Source organism: Rhyacophila brunnea, unplaced genomic scaffold (assembly GCF_057557595.1).
Source record: "Rhyacophila brunnea isolate RB1 unplaced genomic scaffold, BYU_Rbru_1.0 scaffold_16, whole genome shotgun sequence".
Taxonomy (NCBI): Eukaryota; Metazoa; Arthropoda; class Insecta; order Trichoptera; family Rhyacophilidae; genus Rhyacophila; species Rhyacophila brunnea.
In genome coordinates, this window is record NW_028232816.1 from 13,842,766 (window position 1) to 13,867,106 (window position 24,341).

Here is a 24,341-nt window from a genome sequence, read left to right on the forward strand (position 1 = left end):
ATTTATGGCTCAATATAATTATTTAGTCTTGCCAGACAATTTGTGTGTGTCAGGGTATGGACCTAATAGGTTGAGCAAGTGGCTGACATCCATTTCTCGTAAAAAACAAAAAAAATCTGTCAATACAAACCTCTACTCTGTGGAGGCCCATATGATCCTATTAGGATCGGACATGGTCGAAAGAAGAATAATTAAGTACTCAGTGAATGGAGATATTAATTTAAATTTCATTGTAATTCAAAACTGGTTAAGATTGCCAGGTTAGTAGTTTCCAAATTTATTCATTTCATGTTGTCCTATAGCGTCCTATAGAGGTCATGTGTCTTGCATAATGGTAGGCAGATGGCACTGTATGCCCACCGAAAGTAAAAATGTATTCCGCTGTATTCCTCAACCGAACTGTACCTAAAAAACTATTAGTTTTCTCTCTTAAATCTACCAGATGTTTCAATCAGACTTCTACACTCTGTATGTTACTCTGCTCTCCCTCTTTTGTCAATCACTTTGTAGGTCTTCAAGTCACCCAAGTCATCGTCTTTTCGTACCCCGGTTTCCTTCTGGAGCATTCATTAAACGTGATGCGCTTTATCGATGTTTGTTCATCCATACGTGGCCACAGTAGAATCATGAGTCGCCAGATGTCATCCTCGTAGATTAGGCCAAATATGTTTCACAGCATGCTTAAAAACACTTGTAGCTTCTGGGAATTACTGGCAGTTAATGCCTACGTAGCACAACATTGGTCTCAATATTGTTTTATACAGAAGAGTTTAAGTTAGTAACCATTAATTATTTTGCAAAATCTGGGCTTAGTAACAATCAGTTACAATGTGGGATTCTTAATTAAAAAATGGGTTCATATCTTCATGATTTATTTTATGAACCAGCCAAAAAATATTAGTGATACATAATTTGATATTTCACACTTTTTCAGCGCGTACATTTTAAACACGTTGTGGTACTTCTGACATTCAAATGGTAACATTTTGAATTTGTAATGACAATAATTACCTACCTACTATTTTTAGTTTGATATAATTATTAAAATAACAGTAAAAACATTCAAGTACACGGTTATTGTATCTATAGTATAGATATATATATTAATATTTACATTTTGAATACATCGAGTGGTATTTTCTTTTATTTTTTTTTAATAATCAATTAACTTTAAAAAAAATCCCCATTTTCTCTTGCATACCACCAGTGATATGTACAATAAGTATAGGGTAATTAAGAAGTTATAATAATCATCTCAATAATTATTTTTGATTATAATTAAACATGCATAAGTAATATAATTTTTTAAATACAACATTGATACCGCCAAGACCAGCTTGGCTTTTTATATAAATAACCTTTTTACAGAGGCAAACATTAAATTTAATTGTAATTTATATTTTATATTATGCTAATTTTATTATTTATTCAAAAATAAAATCACAAACCCTTTCGAACCCCCACTATCTTTTAATTTAATCACATAAAAAAAGAAGACACAATAAATAATAATAATTACAAATAAATATAATTTATTTTTGTGTTTTAACTTCAGGAGTTGATTAAAAAAACTTGATTGGAAATTATTGATGTTTTAATATAAAAAAAGATAATAAATAATTTTAGATTTGTGACTATAATAAGCATTGACACATTGAAAGTTTTTATTGATAACAGCAAAAAAAAAATATACAAAATATATATATATTTTATATTAATCTATGAAGATTTAGGCCAGCCAATAATATACTATCTTAAGTTTCTTTAAAATGTATTTAATAATAATTAACAAATTCAATTATGAGATAGATACCCATTTTTAATATCCACCGGTTTAACTGTCAATTCTGTCAAATAGTGGTTGTTTTGTGTTTTGTTTTTATTTAAGAATGGAATAAACTCTAAACTTTTGAATTTTTGTTGAGCCATAGTAACAAAATTTTATTAAATAATTTCATGTATCCAGTATTCCTGCTTGTCCCATAGACACTTTTGCAAAAGTAATACAGCAGGTATTGTGGAAATAGACGATATCATAATAAATAATATATTATTCATTTAATAACCACTGCCATTATTATTTACACATAATATAGTACAAAGGTATATTAAATTTCACGTAACCAATAAAAGCGGGTTATTAAAGAAGTGAAGATATTATCTGTAGTATCAAAACATGATATGTCCATTTTTATAAATTGTTCAGGAGAGCAATTTTAAACTTCGAAAGATATTCAAACAATAAACAATATCACATATTGACACAGCTTATTTCTCTAAACCTATATAAGACCTATACATACCTTATTTTGATATCTTGTAGATCTCATTGAGATGAGTTTGAAGGTATACATAACTCAATTTGCTAAAGAAACTTACATATCATGTTTTGCCATCTTACTACAGATATTATCTCAAAATTTTTCATCACACTTTGGATTCAAATATTACCTACATCTCCAACTGACTGTCGTATTAATAATTTAAAGCATGAATGTATACTTATCTGTTTTATTTAAACTATTCTGTTTTACTGACCAAAAAATATATTATTAAACTATAGAATTTTAATCAATTAAACAATGTACATCATAAATAATATAAATGAACAAAAATAATCCAGAATGATTTTTGTATTTATTTTCTATTACGGTGTACAAAAAATAATAATGGTAATATAAGGAAGCTCTGAACGGTATTTAAGTATATTATATAAATATATAGTTTTAAATTATCTACCTATTGTCTTAATAATTAGTTAGTAACTACACATATGACATTACACATCGTTTTAATCAAATCAATCTCAATACAGGCAATTTCATTTATACATTATAATAATACACATGACCAGCATGTCATATAAAAATGTTTTAAATGATATGATTAGGTATATTTTTGTAAACATTTTTCTTTGAGACATTACATATTATCATTTTGAAATAGCGCACATGTCTGGGAAAGAGTAAATAATTTATCATATTTTTTTAGCTAGTTTTGTATATTTTTATTAACGTTTAGATCTAACAACATAATTTATGATGAAATAAGAGAATAATGGCAATTGAAGAAAACACACTAGTCCAGTGGCATTTTTTTATGATTCAGGTGAGGCAGTCGCTGCTATATCATAAAGTACCAACCAAAATATGATAAACACAACTTACTGTTGGATACATTTTTAACACCTAATAAATAGTGGTTCATCGCACTAGCCATTTTTTCGCAAGGGGCCCCCTCCAAACCTGTCAGCGAAGAAGGTCCCCACATACTCACCCGAAACCGCCAATGTACAATACAAAATTATGTGACCATATCGTGTTGAAACTATTTAAGGAGATTTACATTAATACCTTGTTCTATGTATACCTACACTCACAATAAAACAAGGTACTGATGTACAAATTGGATGTGTGTTAACCTTTAATTGCATGGTGCAGCATTTCAGCAACAAACTGTACTATTCTTTATATTTTTTTGTGTGAATGAAATTTCATTTAAAAACTTGCAGTTCTCTGCAGTCGACAAAATGTACTGACAAAATAACTACAGCTTTTATTCACATGTGCCACTGTTAATTATTTATAATAACATTACACATTGAATGTGATCGATTAGAAAAGTAAATGTAAATTAAACCGTTGCAATCATCCATTTAATGGTTAATTCTGTTTACCATAAAACTACATTTTCCAGTCGAAGGCATGCCTAACTAAATAATAATGGAAATTCTAAATCTAATACAACATAATTCCAATGAGGATTTAAAATCTAACAAAATAAATAATGATACAAAAAAATATTTCTACGATTATAATATTGATTTTATTGAGGCCATAATAATGTTATTTTGATTTTATTGAATGATTGGTGAGACAAATTGTAAGGGATTCTGCGGCATAGAGAAAGTAAAGCTCGTTGAATAAAAGAAATAGTTAATTAAAGCTCCTAGATTGGATTGACTTTTTAACGTTTGTAATTATTGTTAGTGTTTAAAATGAAAAAAAAAAGTATTAATTCATTTGCGATGCAAGTATTTCGGTCACATCTACTGCACAAATAAAATTAATATTTAAAAATACAATAATAAAGAAAATATTATTTTATAAATAAATTTCGCAGAAGACCAAAGTTGTGTAAGTCATCCCGAAAGAGTATATTTTATTTAAAAAATACCAATGCAATTATTATGTAAACACTGGTATATAATAAAAGGTATACAGATACAAAAAAGTAAACATCTGAGAATTTGTATGTTTTAATATAAATTATAATTTTATCATTATTATATGTAGATACTTACAGTAAAAAACCAAAGATTACATTGTTTAAATACTCATCATCAGTCACTTCTGCATTAAAATCGCAGCTACAATAGTATTACTCGTACCCTGAATTCCAAAATGTCGGCGACAGCTACTTACCAAATTTATATTGATTTATCAAATTGATGGGATTGGGTGCTCAGTTTTTTAAAGTTTGATTAGCTGCTAAAAACAACAATGGAGGAAATCCATCCAAAATCGACGATAAGTATGCGTCAAGTCAATGCAAGAATTCTGTCTTCGGACATTAGTTGTATGCCAAATCAGTATATATTATGACAGCTGATAATAGTAATTGAGCTTCTTTTTTTTATAATTCGGAATCTAATGAAACTTTAGAATTAATTATATATATGAGTGGCAACCCTGTGAAATTGGTACACCTTTAGACCACTAATAAAAAAATAATTGTTAACTGAACATATTCCAAAGTTGGTAAATTTAATTATACACCTGAAGTAGTAAAGTATCTACTTTTAAATAATAAAAAATGAGTGCATAAATTTAATTTACACGAAAAAAAATATATTGATAAAAGAAAAATAAATAAACCGATTCCCGAGCACCCTTGGTCGACAAATTTAAATATTATTGAGTGATGAAGATGGCAGAGATAAGTCAATAAGAAAATAACATGTTACTTTTGATACTTTGATAACATGGTAAACATTCTAGTTCAAAATTGGTTCTTTATCAGAAGTTAAAATTAATTTAGGTAGAGATAGGCTGTATTATTTCAGAATATAATACTTACTAACGATCTGAAAAAGGTTTGTAGTTAGAAAAGTTTAGAAAATTTCCTACAAGTGTTATCTAAATTTTGTAAACTCTAGTAGGTATATTATATGAAACGTAACAATATTAAGGTAAGAGTTATACATATATAATAATATATATTATATGTAATTGTTTTAAAGAAGATAATATGTAATATTAACCATGTTTACATTATTTTTAACGTAATGTTCTAATTATCGGATGAGAAAAAAATATGACAATATCTTTCCTTTTAAGTGATACTGTAGTGTTACTGGGGACATCTAGCGATTGAATAAAACATGAAATTTAATAAAGCCTACTGAAAAATTACATTTATAAGTATTTTCATTATTCAATGCTTGCGGATCTAAAAGCAATCGTATTCAAATATTTGTCACCTCAATACTACAACTAGACAACTTAATTTTCACTGTTTTTGAGATAGCTGTTGAATATGATTCTACATTTTCTTCTCTACAAAATGATAAAGCTAGATAAGTCAGAAGTTAGTGGGAACTGTATTAATTTTGTGTTGGAAAATATTAGATAACTTTATAACCAAAAATCAATGACATTAATATGGACGAAGCATCTGGGAAAAAAATGACACTCACTTTTTTGTCGGGTCTGCCGAATGGCATAATCTGTTCTGACGCCATTACAATAAAGGTGATATTGCTATAAATTCCCGATGCTTTTTGTTGGGTCTGCCGAATGGTTTGGTTTGAATGGATTCGCTCAAATGAACATTGACACTAGAAACACTGTTCTAACGCCATTACAATTTGCAAATTGCAATTGCATTATTGCTATAAATTCTCGATGCGTGATATCGCATAATGGAAATTGCGTGACGTCTACCTACACATGTGCGAATGTCGCTAAGCGCGAATTTACTTGCTAGCTACTGTATTGAGTGTGTTGTCCATTAATAATGTCATTGCCAAAAATGCATTAATAAAATTCAACAATATTTAATTGTTTCCAATTAGACAAGCACAATTTTCCATTTTTATTTTAAATAATAATTATAGCTTAGATTTATGTTAATCAAGTAAAATTTAAATTTCATTTTCCCAACAATGACCAAATCTGAGTTATCTAGTTGTAGTATTGAGGTGACGATATATTTAAAAACAACTGAAAATGTACTGAATATTTTAGGTAAGTACTTTCGTATTAATTAATTTTAAAAAAATGTAAATTTTCAGTGAATTTTATTTAATTGCGCAGATTTTAATTCCGTCATTCGATGTACCTAGTCATTACACTCCCCTGAAGAGAAAATAAAAATAATACAAATCACGTAAAGATAATTTTAATGAAATACTGTTATCAACGTAAAATACACATTCTAAGGAAGATATTATATGTTAAGATAATATAACAATTCACGATTTAGTTTAGATGCTATCCAGAAATATTCTGAGAAATGCTATTATGTTGTCCAGAAATTATTTATCTTAAGTAAGTTGGTGAAATTTAGAATATCATATTACATACATTTTTTTATTAAATTTTGGCACATTACAATAATAAATTGTAATTTAACATGGAAGTAATATTTTTTTCTAACTTGAATTAAAAACCCTACCAATTGAGAGATTAATTAGGTTAGGTACAATAAAATAATTATAAAAGTTTGAATAAATATAACTCAAGTTATAACAGTATCATTCTTATAAACACTCTATAGAGCAGCGATTCCCAAAAAAAAAATATTTGACGGAACACTTAAAACATTTTTTTAAATCGCTGATATATAAGATTGGCAACTTCCCTCCTTTAAGCAAAGTCAAAATGTCACCCCATACTAGTTTTAGTCTCAGGGATCTGTATAAGGTCATTAGGTAGATACCTAAATACTTATAATCCAAAATCTTAAAAATATAGTCCAACCGCCAGCGTCGAAGACGAAATTAAATATTTGTCATCACCGTGGAATCAACTCTGAAAAAATTATATTATTCATTCCATGATTTAGCTCCATAGAATGCATAATCTATCACGGGACGTATAGTTTGTAAATAATGATGAATAAAAAATATGAAATAGCTATCAGAGTTATTGCCAACACTTCGGAGATACATTACAACGCATTTCAATAAAATTATAATGTAGACGTTAGTACTCGTTCGAGGAGCGTTGTCGCGGAACCGCTGACGACGTTCACAGAACCCTGATTGGGAAACACTTCTCTAGAGTCTAGACTTTAAAATAATAAATAATAAACTAACATAAAAACTTTCTGTAAGTATGTGAGGGTTACATCATTTTCCATAGATTCTTTGAAAGAATTAATTACGATAATGTGATAAAATCGACAGGGGAAAATATTCGATTATCCATAATATTGATTTAAACATGTCATATTATTGAAGTAAATACCTAAATAATGTACGATATATTTTGTGTCATTTGAATATTACATTATTTTCTCGTAATTAAAACTATATTTTCAAGGTAAACGGTAGATATTTTTTTAGTAAGGAGTCTTTGCCACTGATTTACATTATAAGACTGTCTCAAAAATGTGTTTTTATTCATCTGGCACAAGTCTCCAAAAATAACTATGTATATTAAATTTAAAGTCTAAGATCTTGTTTTAATCATTAAAATAATCACTTAGCTTTACTATTCTACATTACATAGAACCAACTTTTGAAAAGAGGCGTTATAATATGGCCGCACGAACCTTCGTCCTTCATTGTCAAACACTTTCAATTGTCCATGAATAATTTACATAAACATAACAGTTATTATTATTTTTCATTCACAAATAATATAAATATTCACAATACGGCGACATTTACAATTAATCTGGACTGTTCTTCTGTATGTTAAGTGGAGGCATCACGAGGTTCGCTTGCATCTTAGCGATGTCTTGAACAGTGGTGACCTCCTGGTCATCCATGTCTCTCCAGAGCTGGTAGTTAGAGCGAGTGTGAGTCACCAGCTCTGGCATGTCAATTATAGCTGTAAAAAAATCATTATAGACATAAGTATTCCCATAAGTACTTTGATTTTGTCGTAGGTAGATAAAAGTGAATACACATTTTTATGAATTTCTAAAAATATGATAATATCAAACTCAATATAGAACAAATGCACACCTGCAAAACTTTCTATACTAAAACATACTAAAATTACTACGAAAGTAAAGTGAGTTACCATATTTTTCGTTTCTTAGTGAAGAATACGAGTCTTCATAGAGTTTCTTTACCATATTCGATACTAAGAAGATCATATTATTGCATGGGACTCCACAGGGTGGAGGTTATTTTAACAGATTTTTGCTTTTACGAGAAATGGATGTTAACCCCTCGCTCAATATAATATTAGAAATATCCATTGAAAAAAACATGTATATTTTCCAGACCCGGGATTGGAACTCGGAACCCATGACATTATAGACCAACGTGTTACCGCTCGGCCATTGTTCACAGAGTTAGCGTATGTTGTTGTTTTTTAACAGGAAATAGTTGTTTTCCAGTCAAGGCAACACACAATTTTTCCAGACGCGGGATTCGAACCCATTGAACTAAAACAGTGATATTTAAAGTTTGGTAGGTACATTCGATTTTATTGTAAATTAGTGGAATTTTTGGAAAGCCGCTGGTCACGATCATTTGAAAATTAAAATAGATACAAACTTAACATTATTCAATGAAACAAATAATGTATTTTTGGTAACCCGGTAAATTTTACTGCAATTGTGCAATGTGCATTTTGCATCTGGGTCTGAGGAATCCAATGTCTATTTGCTAGCCAATGTTTATTGTCACTAAAAATGCATTTTAAATGCCGATCTTGAATACTTATTTTTGAATACAGGTTTAAAAAAATACATTATCAATGAAACACAAGAAGATATTATAGAATAACAGCATGCATGCAATTTCTGCATCAAATATAAATATGAAAACGTATGTCATACAGTGTTTGATGAACCCATGGGTACTAAAACAGCAGTATACACCAAACAGTTTGCAAGCCGTCAAACCTCACGCAGTCTATTGCATTCTGATACAGTATCGCTCAGAAAATCGTCAAAACTAATTGGTACACCTGTGGTATATTTTAACGCAAAAACAGTTTGTCCATTAAAAGAGACACGGTTACTGTACACTGTATAATATAATATACAGTATTTAGTTATGTGCATCAAGCTACGATATGAGAAATAAAACAATTCGCTATGGACGCTTTATTAAGTATAAAGAAATTTGAAATACCATTCCACGCCTCGATCATGTCAATGATGATGAAGTCGATGAAACCGATTTGTGACCGAGGAATGGAACAGGTAGCTCTGTCGAAGACCGGCATCACAACTGGCAACTCGCGAGCCTTCTCCTCGTCAGTCTGCAGGAAGTACTCCTCGGCAATTCTGTATTTCAAAACAAAAAATCAATACATTTCTTTTGTATCTACAGATATTTACATTTTTCATAGTCAAACTTACGGCTTCTCAATCTTTTTCGAGTCGCCACCCCTTTTATAATAACCAAGTAAGCTGAAACTCGCCGCCACATTTGCATAAAAAGGTATCTTAAATAGTTAATGTATATAACAGGTGTTTACGTGGAAAAACTGTTTTGAAACAAAGTTTTTGTTGTTTTTAGAATATTTGAGTTATTTATGTTGACAACTGTCATAACCTCATCGCAAAAACGATTCAAATATAGCTTTGTTTCAAACTCAACTTGACAAACGCGCAAAAAACGAAAATAAGATAAATTTTGACGTGAGTTTACCAATCAACAAAATGTTCTCTCATGTTGTCTATTATTAATTATTATTATACATACACCTTCCACACTGGGGTTGCAAATAATGCATTTGGTTTCACGTTACAAGTTTGTCTTTATTTAAATGTTTATTAAAGATTATCTTTGTCGCCAGTAACCAATATCACATAATATACATTTACAATTTCACATTTCTTACACAAAATAAATAAATGTAATTATGAAATTCTGCTCGAAGAAGATCTTCGAAGGAGAATAATTCGATGGCCTGTTATACAGTCATTCAAACACTGATTAAAAATGGATTTTGGATCATAGTCTATAATATGTTTCAATTTACTGTTTAGTTGACGACTCCCTAGAAAATACAATTGGCTTGAAACCCGTGGTTTAAGTACCCTATTTAACATTTGCTATACTACTAATATTCTCTTTTCTCTTGTAACATTTGTGTCATAAAAACGCAGATTGAAAATAAAAACGAGCTTCCCATTTTTGCAAAAAATATCTCTACCACACGAGCGAATGTATCTCGTATCTTTATACCACTATTTCCGGTGAGACGGTTTTAAGAATTATTGAAGAATATATGACTAACCTTCTTGCCCATTCTATGCAATATCTTGCTGATCTTGAAGGGTTGGAGACGTCGGCGCATTTTATCATCATGCGCTTCACCAGCAAGACATTTTCAGGTAGAGTCAAAAGCGTTATATCCAATGTAGGACCATCCTGCAACAAATTAGGGAAAATTAATAGTCATTATAATATCATTGTTGAAGCCGTATATTAAATTTCATTTCCTTTCATAATGGGCATTACTAAAAGCAGGTAGTTTATTTGTAGTTTTTATACCCGTAAAAAATGTTTACTTACATCTATGCCAATTCCATCTTCTTTGCTGCCGGTGTTTGGCTTGGTGCAGAAGACGTTAACAAACTTGGCGAGGTGCTCGAAGTGCCTGGTCATCTCGGTCGCCAATATCATGTCGATAACATTGTGCCTGGCGACCTTGTACGTATCCCTGTCCAGGTTTTTGAAGATGTTCACACGGTCGTCATCTGAGAGTTGCAGAAAACGAAACAGAAGTAGAATATTAATTGAGTACTTTGTAAAGGTGATATTAACTTAACGGGATCCTAGTGTCAATCACAGCACTTTATCTACACATATTCTCTAAAGCAAAGCTTCCCAATTGGTGTGCCGCGAGCGATTGGGAAGTGCGTCGAAAGATATTGTTGTGTACGGTAGGTATAACTCAAAGACCTGGTCAACGTCAAGCGATGGCTTTGAATTAAAAAATATTGTTGGATAAAATGCAAAACCAAGAGAATAAGAGAGGGACTGAGCGAAGACAGATTATAGACGATAAAGGTATATAATATTAACCCCGCCTACTTCTTGAACTGAAAAAAAAATGATATCTGACAGTAGGTAGTTCATTAATCGCATTATAATACCACAAAGTTTACTTACTCAGGGTCAATTTAAATGTGAGCGCCGCATGATGACTCTCCAGCACGGCAAGATCGTTGTAGAGGACAGCCAGAGGGTGTCTGGAGTTGCATAGGAAGGCGCTGGAGGTACCAGGGTGGTCTACGTCATGGGCCGCGGCAGCTATCAAGGCGGTGGCAGAGTCCAGAGGCTCCAGAAGATTTTGCAGCTGTGGCCGTCTCAGGTAACATGCGACTGCCTGAAAATGTACATATGTCAAAAGTTTTAAAACTATGTTTTCTTGCGTATCCCATCATGCTCAAAAAGTGTTACAACGTACCTAATGTAGCTAGAAAACGTCTCCACTCCTCTCTGTTTCAGTTCCAAGAATATTTTGTTTCTTTTTAATTACTTTATGGATTTTTTTCGACCATGTTTAATCCAAATAAGATCAAAATGTAGGCCTATGCAGGGTGGGGGTTTGTATTAACAGATTTTGTTTTTACGAGAAATGGATGTCAACCACTTGCTTAACCTATTAGGTCCATACTCTATCTCGATTCGAACTTGGGACCACGACATTGTAGGCCGACGCTTAGATACCTTGCATTTACTGTCAAGGTTTGTTTCAATGCCTTGGTGTAAACAATTCGTCTGCCGGGTATTGGTAATTTCGATTCGGCCAGGGCCTATAAAACCACTTTGCAAAAACCTACACTATACGTATACAGTTGGTATACCCATTTCAGTATCTACACCTCCCATGTTTTAATTGAAAAAGAGCCTCTTCGCCAGTTGAGTGTCTCTTAAATTTGAAACGTGCCCGATGAAACACGTCTTCTAACTTTTCCATGTGAGATGATAGAGGAATTTCAATTTCAAATTAATTAATTTATATTAGTGAACATTACAAATTACGAGGCCAAAATGTTAACAACATACCGTAAAATACAAATATAATCAAAAACAAGTCATATTATAATGAAAGCAGTGAGATAAAGAGATGTCACGGAGACTTGAAGCTTTCGAGATGTGGCTGTATAGGCGCATCCTCAAAATTCCTTGGACTGACCGGGTGACAAATGTTGAAGTTCTCATTCGAATGGAGAAGGACCGAGAAGTTCTACGTAGTATCAAAACCAGGAAACTACAGTACCTCGGCCACATTATGAGAGGACAAAAATGCAGCATTCCCCAACTTGTCATTCAAGGAAAGATCAATGGGAAGCGTATCAGAGGACGGCGCCGCATTTCGTGGCTTAAGAACCTACGTGATTGGTACGAGTGCAGCTACACTGAACTGTTCCGGGTAGCAGACAACAAAGATAAGATCGCCTCGATGGTGGCCGACCTCCGCTTGGGGATGGCACAATAAGAAGAAGAAGTGAGATAAAAAAATGGCGTCTACATGATACAAGGAAGTACACCGAGTGATCTAAGTATACCATGTTTTAAGAAAGTTATAAAACAATGTCACAAAAGTAAAATAATTGATGTCCGAAGCAAACATTGCGTTCAACACAATTATTGCCATTCTTATTGGTATTAACAGTGGAAGATTAGTTATGTACCCTGAGAGGATAAAACAACCAATGCTTCCGATTTTTTAAAAAAGATATTATGTTGTCATCAGGAACACACTTATCAGCAATAACAAAAGTTATCATAGACAGCACGTATAATTTGGAAAAAATCCCTGTTCAATACGTCATAACAGTTCGTAGTTTTATCTTTCTCATCACGTACCATTTTTTTCCCGACCATGTCCGATCCTAATAGGATCATATGGGCCTCCACAGAGTAGAGGTTTGTATTTACAGATTTTTGTTTTTTACGAGAAATGGATGTCAGCCACTTGCTCAACCTATTAGGTCTATACCCTGACTCACACACAAATTGAAAAACAATACGTGTACTAGCCAGACCCCGGATTCGAGCCTGGGATCCACGGCGTTATTGTCCAACGCTTAAGCCGCAAGGCCACCATTTTAATATTATATTATTATGAACACCGGAGATATCTGAGTAGGCCGTAGACTCCCCTCAATGGGTTTCTTTTTAAAAAAGGTGAAAAACTATTACCCGTTAAAAATGATAATCGGCCTGTCTAATTAGAAGCTTTATTGATTATTATTCTCACAGATAAAGTGAATAACATGAAGGAAGAAACCTAAAATCTTCTGACCTGCATAACATCGGCGGCGTGCGTCGAATTGTGATACGTGTTGCTGACGTGGTAATTCATCTCGATGACCGTCAGCCAGTTGAACATGGTCCTCTCCTCGCACTCAAGGACGGAGCAGGCGTCGAAGTGGCACATGAGGTTGAATCCTAGGTGGACGAGAGGTCTTCGCTTTGTCAGCTCTTCCAACTTGAATATGTCAAAGTCCCAACTGAGGGACGTGTCGAGGAGGTCACGGATTTGCGCTGGTGCCTTGAGAAAACGAACAAATGTTGTTCACATTAAACGCACACCTGCCAATTTCAATTTAAGATTGGGTTACTCAAAACTGATACAGTAAAACCCCGATCTACCGTTCTCGCATAAATCGTTTTCTCGCACGGATCGTTAATTTTTGAAAGTCCCGCCAAACAAACATAAGAACAGTGTTAAATAATCCCGCATTAACCGTTCCCCGATTTATCGTTTTCCTCGATCTATCGTCTAAATAGTATGGTCCCGTCACAAATATTATCCCGATTGGCCGTTTTTATCGAATATATTTCATTTCGCTTTCGTAGAATTGTTTATGATACATACAGACCTTTCAGTCGCGTCGCTTTGTTTGCACAGGTCGGTCGGCGCTCAGGCTTGCCTCGCATCACGAATTTTTATAAGTCGCAAATAAAATTCCCCCCATGAAGAAAACTAAAACTCTATCTGAGAAACTGAAAATAATTCAAGACGTTGAAAAAATCCAGGAGAAAAACAAGTGTGTTTTAATTTTTTTATATATCCCGCATTTATCGTTTTTAAGGTCCCTTGAAAACTTTAGAATCGGGGTTTCACTGTATTTTTCAGTAATTTTATTAATAACTAATGGGATGGTTTTAACATGGTATCTATACTGAATCGGCGTTATCTACATAATTAATTATTTTCAAAATTTGGGATAATCAAAACCACAACAAAATAGATTACTGAAAATAAAATTATGGTTCATCAGAAGAAGCCCACCGCTAACTCATGAATAGTGTTCGCACCCTACGATGTCCCTAATTGAATCGGTGAAATAATAATGATATTGTGTGGGTAATTACCCTTACCTAAACTAATATAATTTAAAGTAGTTTAATACATCGCGGCTTTGTCCTCTTTTTAAAGGTGAACGGAAGTCTACCATAAAAGAGGCAAAACTAAAAGGTCCAATACAAATTATTAATCGATAAGTTGTACGAATAATAATAACTAAAGCCGTCACTACGATTTAGAAAAGGCAGAAAGCATTCGAACCGAATCGAATTTCAATGGTCATCTCTTTACATCGAGTCAGTGTAAAGGTGATAATAGTACAAAAAAGAAAATTACATAATATACGAGAAGTATTATTAAACGTAATTATTAATTTGTTTTTATTTTTTAAATTAATGTAGAATTCTGCAATTTGTATTGTATTTTTTAAATTCAAACAAAAATACCGCGACGGCATTGAGTTGAACTGTGTAAATTCCATCCGGTTTTAATGCTTTTCTGCCCTTTGTGGATTGTCGACATGTTTTTCGTTAATCATTCTTCGTACAAGTTACATGTTACACCATTAAATGAGTATTTTCAAATTGTTCATTTTTAATCATTATTTTACAACGAGTTATCGAATTTTAAAATGCTCTTCTTTCCAAATAAACATTGTAGACAGTATTATGCATTGTAGATCACACTCAACGAAATTTAGAAAATTAAATTTTGTCTTTTATTAAATAATTTCATATTAAGAAATTAGTTGATTTATTTTCACAGTACTTTTTTTGATACATTCGTAACTCATTTATACAAAAAAATAGACTTTGTTTAATATTACTTTAAACGCCCCAGCATTTTTTTGGATACGTCACCACATCTACAAACGCATATCATTATCATCAGACTGAAAAAAAATCTCGTATTTATCAATTCATATTTTTATATTAATACCAATTTTTCAGAATCGTATAGGTATTTTGATACAATAAGTAATTGTTATTATTGAAGCGAAAAACGCAAAAAACAGTGTAAAATGATAAAAAAGCGATCATACAATGAATCGTCAGAACACATAACTGCCCTTTTAAAATGAATAACTAGCCCCTAATTCACATTATTGTCATCGTGACGTAGTGTTTCAATACTACTTAACAAAAACATATTTGCTTTTAAATTTAAGCAAATTTCTTTGATTAATTGGTGACCATCTTTTGTAATTTTAAATCAAATAGTTTCCTGGGAGATTTCAAGATTGTTAAATTATGAAGGTAATACTGGATTCTTAATTCATTCGTATTACTCATTGACAAAAATATATTAACAGGTGAAGTACTTGCAAGCTAAAATATAGTGATACAGGTTAGGTTTATTCATTTGAAGAGGGCAGATTCGACGTCGGGGTTGGTTATGATGAATGAATGCCACTCACTTTGTGTTTGATATTTGGCCTGGATGCCTGAGACCTTACCACCGTAGAGTCGTTGCTACTTCTACGGGACGAAAGCACATTAGTTGGGCCTTGCTGCAAACAGAACAAAATTATACACACTCAAATAAAACAATGTTAATATTTTTAATAAAAAAAAAACAAAAAAAGAACACCATCTCATTAAAGTAATTAAACAAGTTGTTCTTGTATAGTTAGTGTTGGTGAAGCATTTCTTACTGGGTATACTTTCCAGTGAGTAAAGTGGACATTCGAGTTATTTAATTACCATATTAATCAGAAAGAAACGTGTTTATAATAATTATTAATTTCAATACAAAAGCTGTGATCATCGGTTTGTACCCGGGATTAATTGTAACCCAGCGATACCGAATTCATAAGTTTAGACATTTTTAGAATTCCCGAACATAGTTTTTTTATAAGATTTTTGACAAAAAAAAAATGGATTATTGAGGATGACTGTAGAAGTCACATACTTATATTACGAGGTATAAACATTTTTTTATTATTGAACTAACTTCAAAATAATACATAATTTCATATAAGTATATTATTTTTGGTGGTATAAACTAATATTATTTCGGTACCAAACATTGTAGAAACATGCGCTTAATTTCACGTGTTTTTGTCTAAGACGGGATTGTCCAGGGTTACTATGTCTAATTTACACTCTAATATTATATGATTATTATTATGTACCTACGGATATTATTTTAAACAGTGGATTTTTCTTTGGACGATTGCTATTTATAAATTACTAGCTGAAGTACCCGGCTTCGCACAGGGTCGCTTCGTGGTTATATTTATCTTAGATATTTAAAAAATAATAAGAGGTAATTATTTTTTTAATATTAAAATATCTGTGTAATACAATATATCAATATGAAAATAATTCTAATAGGAGTAAAGGTCAAACAAAAGAACACTAAATTAAAATCGAATCCAAAATACGCAAACGTTATTAATGTTATTAATATGCACTAACAAACCAAAATTGGATTAAACGAACTTTGTATTTTATATAATACTAATTTAGAAACCTTTGCAGGTGTGCGCACAACAACTTACAAAAATTTCATCGCAATCAGATGAATGGTATAAGAACGCATACGAATAGAAGAAGATAAAATAGATGAAAAAGAAGAAGAAATGGTTGCCTCAATTCAGAAACCTTGGCGGGCGTGAGCACAATACTTGATCAAAATTTCATTGCAATCGGATGAATGGTATAGGAACGCATACGAATAGAAGAAGAAGAAGATAGTTGTACTAATTCAAAAACCTTTGCGGGCGTGCGCACAACAACTGGTCAAAATGTCATCGCAATCGGATGAATAGTATAAGAACGCACACGAATAGAAGAAGATAGAATTGAAGAAAAAGATGAAGAAAATAGTTTTATCAATTCATTAACCTTTGCGGACGTGAGCACAACACTTGATCAAAATTTCATTGCAATCAGATGAATGGTATAGGAACGCATACGAATAGAAGAAGATAGAATATAAGAAGAAGATGGTTGTACTAATTCAGAAACCTTCGCGGGTGTTGTCACAATTACTGACGAAAGTTTCATCGCAATCGGATGAATAGTATAAGAACGCACACGAATAGAAGAAGATAGAATTGAAGAAAAAGATGAAGAAAATAGTTTTATCAATTCATTAACCTTTGCGGACGTGAGCACAACACTTGATCAAAATTTCATTGCAATCAGATGAATGGTATAGGAACGCATACGAATAGAAGAAGATAGAATATAAGAAGAAGATGGTTTTACTAATTCAGAAACCTTCGCGGGTGTTGTCACAATTACTGACGAAAGTTTCATCGCAATCGGATGAATGATATAGGGACCATACGAATAAAAGAAGAAATAATGAAGAAGAAGAAGAAGATGGTTGTACTAATTCAGAAACCTTTACGGGTGTTACCACAAAAACTGATAAAGGTTTCATCGCAATCGGATGAATGGAATAGGAACTCATACAAATAGAAGAATATAGAATAGAAGAAGAAGATGGTCGTACTAATTCAGAAACCTTTGCGGGTGTTGGCACAACCACTGACGAAAGTTTCATCGCAATCGGATGAATGATATAGAGCCCATACGAATAAAAGAAGAAATAATGAAGAAGAAGAAGAAGAAGAAGATGGTTGTACTAATTCAGAAACCTTTACGGGTGTTACCACAAAAACTGATGAAGGTTTCATCACAATCGGATGAATGATATAGGAACCATACGAATAAAAGAATACATATATAATAAAGAAGAAGAAGAAGATGGTTGTACAAATTCAGAAACCTTCGCGGGTGTTGGCACAACCACTGACGATCGGAATCGGATGAATGATATAGGGACCATACGAATAAAAGAAGATATAATGAAGAAGAAGAAGAAGATGGTTGTACTAATTCAGAAACCTTTACGGGTGTTACCACAACAACTTATGAAGGTTTCATAGCAATCGGATGAATAATATAGGAACCATACGAATAAAAGAAGATAGAATGAAGAAAAAGAAGAAGATGGTTGTACTAATTCAGAAACCTTTACGGGTGTTACCACAACAACCGATGAAAGTTTCATCGCAATCGAATGAATGGTATAGGAACAATACGAATAAAAGAAGATAGAATGAAGAAGAAGAAGAAAATAATGATTTTTCTAATTTAGAAACCTTCATGGGTGTGCATACAACCACTTACCAAAATTTCATCGCAATCGGATGAATGGTATAGGAACCATACGAATAAAAAAAAATAGAATGAAGAAGAAGAAGAAGATGATGATTTTTCTAATTCAGAAACCTTCATGGGTATGCATACAACCACTTACCAAAATTTCATCGCAATCGGATGAATGGTATAGGAACGCATACGGGACAGACACACAGACAGACATTCATTTTTATATATTAGTATAGCATATACTCTTCGCGAAAGTGCAAGCAATAAGTTGACAAAGTTTTATCGCAATCGGATGAACGGTATGGCAGTGCATTCAAAACGAACAAACAAACAAACAAACCCACAAACAAATATTATTTTTTATATATTAGATTAATGTTTTTATCACTCTATTATTTTCCGAGAATTGTGTTTTATAATATACTTTTTAACAGAGAATTTTGGCGCCTTTTTGATAGAATAAACTTAGTAAATATAATACTAAACGATAGCATGTAAAAAATAATTATGTGCCTTCGATTAATTTAATGAATTGAATAAAAATAATAAACCAAATGCTTCATTTAAACCAGAAATACCTTTAGATATTTACAGTTTCGTCTCACGGTCTGACTGTAAGTGGGCTTGTTCGATATTCGATATATCGACCAACCGTGCTACCAGAAAGTATGAGCAATAGATGGAAAATTTCGGCAACTCTGCTATTTTCATGTTACGGGAACTATTAACGGCAATACAATTGCCGAATCATATTGCCGTAAAAAGTTGCTCGTTTACGGGCCCCTTTAGAAACCCCCTCCTGAGATGCGACTTTATTTTTGTGAATATTTATTATACTACAAACACAGTCTTTATTAGTTTCTCTTACAAAAATAAATATAATTTTCATATTTTTTTTTTAAATATAACGCAGATATTTAATAATTACGTATTCAAGCAGTAAATAAATACAACCTTTGTATTGAAAATTATTCATTAAAACTAGTACAAATCTATTTCTTAATTCAAGAGTCTCTATAAGCCTTTATTCACCCATTTGAGTTGCTCACTAATAAATATTTGTCATTCATGTAAGATAGTCGTAACGTCGTGCCGAGAGTTGATTGTTTTCCCTTTGTCGATCAACCATCGCTGTTCTATTTATATTAATGAGAAACACAGAAGATACAATGAAACGACAACTACCACTGTATCGAACGAATTTTGGCACTATTGTGTATTTGGAAAGGTAGTGTCATACGTATTTATGACGCTTCATCTGATTCGGAAATAAGCGACCTCTTTTGAGTATAAGAAGGGTTTTGAATAAAATATGTTTACCACATTAATAAATAATTAATGTTTTCTGATATAATGCATAAATAAAACGAAATAATAAGTTAACATTATTATTTAAAAATGGAGTTTCATTATTATCGGGTTTTATATAATATCTTCATTGAAAAAGTATCTGATGTCATTGATTGATTGATTTCATAAAAATTATTATTTAATTAAAATTAACCACATATCGGATTAGTTTATGGTATTGGCATGTGTTTTGTTTACACGATGCGCTTTATCGAGTATGGTTATTAAAGTTTAAATAACGAATTAGGTTATTAATCTGACATATGATTCGGTAATTGTATGCGATTATAACATCATTTTATTTTATTTTAACATCATAACATTTTATTTATACAGTTGTGTGTTGGTATTATGGATTCATTCATTCACTCGAAAATTTATGGTGACAGGTCATCAGTGATAGTTCTGGGCGAAATTAGTGAAATAAATTGTTATTTTGATTTGTTTTGTTTATTGAATAAATCAATGATTTAGAAAGTAGGTATCTCATTAAATTATGTGGATAAAATGGCCGCCAACACACAGTTATCGAGGCCTGTTTTTTCCTCGCCGACCTCGAGGGTTCGACCGATCTTAGCCTGATATTTACCGTCAGATGGCCTCTTTGTCTACACAGTGGGATTATTTATTTCGTTATGCGATTATAACGACATTACTGAGTGATCACGATCAGCGATATGGCGAATATAAAGACGCAGTTCTACACGTAAAAACACTATAACAAACATTACACACAGGGCCGCGCCAAGGGTGGCTGCCGCCGGGGTGCAGGCATCGGAACTACTGCCGCCCCCCACACAAAAACTGGTGGAAATATGACAGAAAGCAAAGACAATTTTAAATAATTATTTATTCGTAAGATTAAATAAGAACATACATAGATACTATTTTGATTTTCCAGTCTGTAATAAGAACCGTCTTTTAGCAGGCAGTAGGCAACTTACGTAAGTTCTTCATTTATTTAATCATAAGATTCAATTTATTTAATTGAATAACATTTTTTTTAATGAGATCATTAAAAATGTATTATTTGGAATTTCACCACCTCCCGAACCCTGCCGCCCTGGTGTTTCGCACCCCCAACATTTTCGTTTGGCGCGCCCCTGATTACAAAATCTATCAGTAGTTAACATAAAATAATTGTTTTCGATTATGGTATTTCACTAGTTTGTGGTGTAATATTAAAATGTATAATGTAATGATTTATACTACTGAAATCGAGAGTTATACAATCTTCAGCTTTTTATTATGTTATGATAAATTAATTATATGTCAAAATTTATTAATCTAATATGGATGGGTATTGTATAACAGTGGTGATAGGTGGAGGTAGGCTGTCAAGATTCAATATAAATAGTGCAAACTAAACTTTGTCAGTCATACTTATTTGTTTTCATTGAACTATGTATACAATTTGCAGATGGTGCTGGTTAGTTTTTTAAATTCAATAAAACCCTGCCTAAACCAAATCGTAATAGTTTAGGTATACTATCGGCGATCAGACAAGTGCACACGTTTTCAGCAATACTTATAAATTGTTGTCATTGAATTACTGATGGCGTTGGTTAGTTTTTTTTAAATTCACTAAGCCCTGCCTAAATCAAGCCATAATCGATAAAAACATGCTTTTCCTTCCACCACCGGCCACGTCTCCAAACCCGTTATGCAGGCGTATACCGTGGCGAAACGAACGATAGGCGCTCTTCAAATTTGTGCCGAAAGTGTCCCAGCAGCAACTTCCCAAGACCTTGGTTAGGTTAATCGATAAAAACTATTCTTGTATATATAAAATATCTAAAATTATGTATAGTTTAACGGCCCACATGCTCAGCGTAGGTCAAAATTGAGTTTTTATTGCATTTTCAAACCATGATCCTGGACATTCCTTAAACGTTGTAGATAATCTATTTATATAATTTTGAAGCCTTATTATCCTTTATATTTATTTTAAACATTTGATGACTGCATAAAGTATTTTTATTACATAAAATAATACAGTGGCGCACCCAGGGGCCCTGGCACCCCCCAAAATATGAAAATCATCAGAACGATTTTTTACCCATTGAAATTTAAAGCCAATAAACTATACCTTGGACTTAGACAAATAACACGGCAAAAATGATTTGTAATTCTCCAGATTTGTTTTTTATTATTATAGTTTGTCAATTTATAGCTACGGCCGTATGTTGTAGCTTAACCACTGGGGAATGCCAAAAGAAATGGCGTATTTCAAAAAAACCCTACCTTATTCTTTGGTCAATAATTATTATAAAGCAATCAATATTCGTAGGATGTTTATCAAACTTGAATGGTCAAAGACATAGCTTATAATCAATATCTTTAGAATTATCTTCAAATGTGTTAATCTTGCCGATTTTATGAATAATAAAATGCCTAATTCTTGTCAAATTTGGGATCACAGAGATTATCAATATAATTTTTTATCGTGAATATTTTACTAAAATTATCTCGTCATAAATTATATACTAATGGTTTTATAAATGCGTTTAAAAATTAATAAATGTAAAAAATCTTAACACCACTGCACATTCATGTACCGAATTATGACTATATTCTAAAATATTAGAGCGAGAGGTTTAAAAGAATACTATTTTATGTAATAAAAATTACTTTATGCAGTCATCAAATTTTTAAAAAAATATAAAGGATAATAAGGCTTCAAAATTATATAAATAGATTATCTACAACGTTTAAGGAATGTCCAGGATCATGGTTTGAAAATGCAATAAAAGCTCCATTTTGACCTACGCCGAGCATGTCCCCCTTAATGGTAAATTTCTAAATATTTTATAGATAAATGAATATTTTTTGCCTATTATTTATTATGGCTTAGATTAGGCAGAGTTTAATAGAATTTAAAAAAAAGCTAACAAACACTATCTACACATTATAGTCTTAATTCAATGCAAAAAACATACGTTTGACTGACACATTTCAATGTAGGTACACTATTTATGTCAGATCTTCACAGCGTACCTCCTCCCATTGGCACTGCTGTATTAAGTATATGGTATGGTTTCAAATTATATAGTTATATTCTATATTCTATAAACTAACAATATGCAGATATTAGAAATAAATAAAAACAAATACATGCATCGATTAAAATACAAGCGTGTGACATTCACTGCCATAGTATATTATATGTTATAAGCAGAAAGGCCACTAGGACTAAACTACCTGGCGAAGAATGAATAAAACATACTGTTAGTGAAGAGTTTAGAGTAGACATAGGTACTAAGAAATAGAGAAACTTGGAGAGAGTTTCTCTCTAAGGTAGACGGAAAAAAGATAGAAGAAAAAGTTTGTTTTATAATATACCTACATCAGTGTGAAGCTAAACAGACCACGATGCGTTTGTTTTGCCCGCACGTGTATAGTTGACCAAAGAACAACATAATATTATATACGTGATGTATTATTCTGTCAGTTCACACCGGTATAGTAAATTATGCGATTCGGTTACTACTGTATCCGGACAATTATCAATCAATTCTGAGATTTTTTATAAATCGTTTCTCTACTCTATATTTACTGGATTATTCAGATGCAGTGGTGCACCCCATTTAATTGGCGGTGAGCTCAAATTATTGACAATTGCAATACTCAAATTCATATTATCAATTGTAATTAATTGTAAATAACAATAAGTTGAATGTAAAGTGTTGCATAAATGACGCTGAAATAAGTAAGATTCAGAAATGTTTATAAAAAATACTTCTTAACACTGTAATTGTGGACTGAAACCACACGGTGTTTTTTGTCAGATATATATTTACATATTATTATCTATATCAAACATTTTTTGTCACGCGGGAATTCCAATTTTTATATTCATTGTTTCTAACTAATAATAGTGGATGACAGAAAATTTTCAAAAGAAATGAATTTACCGTCATTGTTTTCATATGGAATGGCCAAACAAAACTGTATTAATTTATTTACTAATTGGTTATTTATACTGATAAATTACTACGAAATGTCAAGTCCCACATCCAACCATCCATAGGGAATAGTACCAGCGAGCTGGTTTATTATTATTCTTTTTGTTTACTTATTGGTCACCTTCAACCAATAGGCACTTCACAATAATTTAAAAAAATGGTAAGTGTACTTATAAAATAGGTATTTAAACTTATTTAAATGAGTTAACATTTATTTTATCGTGAAGCTCCTATTATCAGAAAATGGTGAAATCGGTTGAAGTAACTCTGCTATGGTTCAAATTCTTTTCTGAGTGTTTTCTCTTAATAGAGATTGGAGATTATCCATTAGTTCGGAATGATAATTTTATATAGTTATCTGATGCATTTGCAATGCAAATTTACAACCGTACCGTTGTTACAACTCCGATATAACAGAAAGATAAATTAGTTATAAA

The 24,341-nt window shown here is 31.9% G+C and overlaps 1 protein-coding gene across 1 annotated transcript in view; it reads right to left on the reverse strand.

Annotated features, from left to right (window-relative positions):
* Positions 1 to 6,605: 6,605 nt before the first annotated feature.
* Positions 6,606 to 24,341, reverse strand: part of Pde8 (phosphodiesterase 8) — a 460,289-nt gene continuing 442,553 nt past the window's right edge. Inside the window, exons 14-20 of the mRNA XM_085943675.1 lie at positions 15,880 to 15,972; positions 13,455 to 13,703; positions 11,312 to 11,528; positions 10,712 to 10,896; positions 10,434 to 10,567; positions 9,320 to 9,474; positions 6,606 to 8,060 (exon numbers count right to left, since the gene is read on the reverse strand). Coding sequence (XP_085799801.1) covers positions 7,900 to 8,060; positions 9,320 to 9,474; positions 10,434 to 10,567; positions 10,712 to 10,896; positions 11,312 to 11,528; positions 13,455 to 13,703; positions 15,880 to 15,972 — 1,194 coding nt within the window. The 3' untranslated portion in view covers positions 6,606 to 7,899. The remainder of the gene's footprint in view (positions 8,061 to 9,319; positions 9,475 to 10,433; positions 10,568 to 10,711; positions 10,897 to 11,311; positions 11,529 to 13,454; positions 13,704 to 15,879; positions 15,973 to 24,341) is intronic.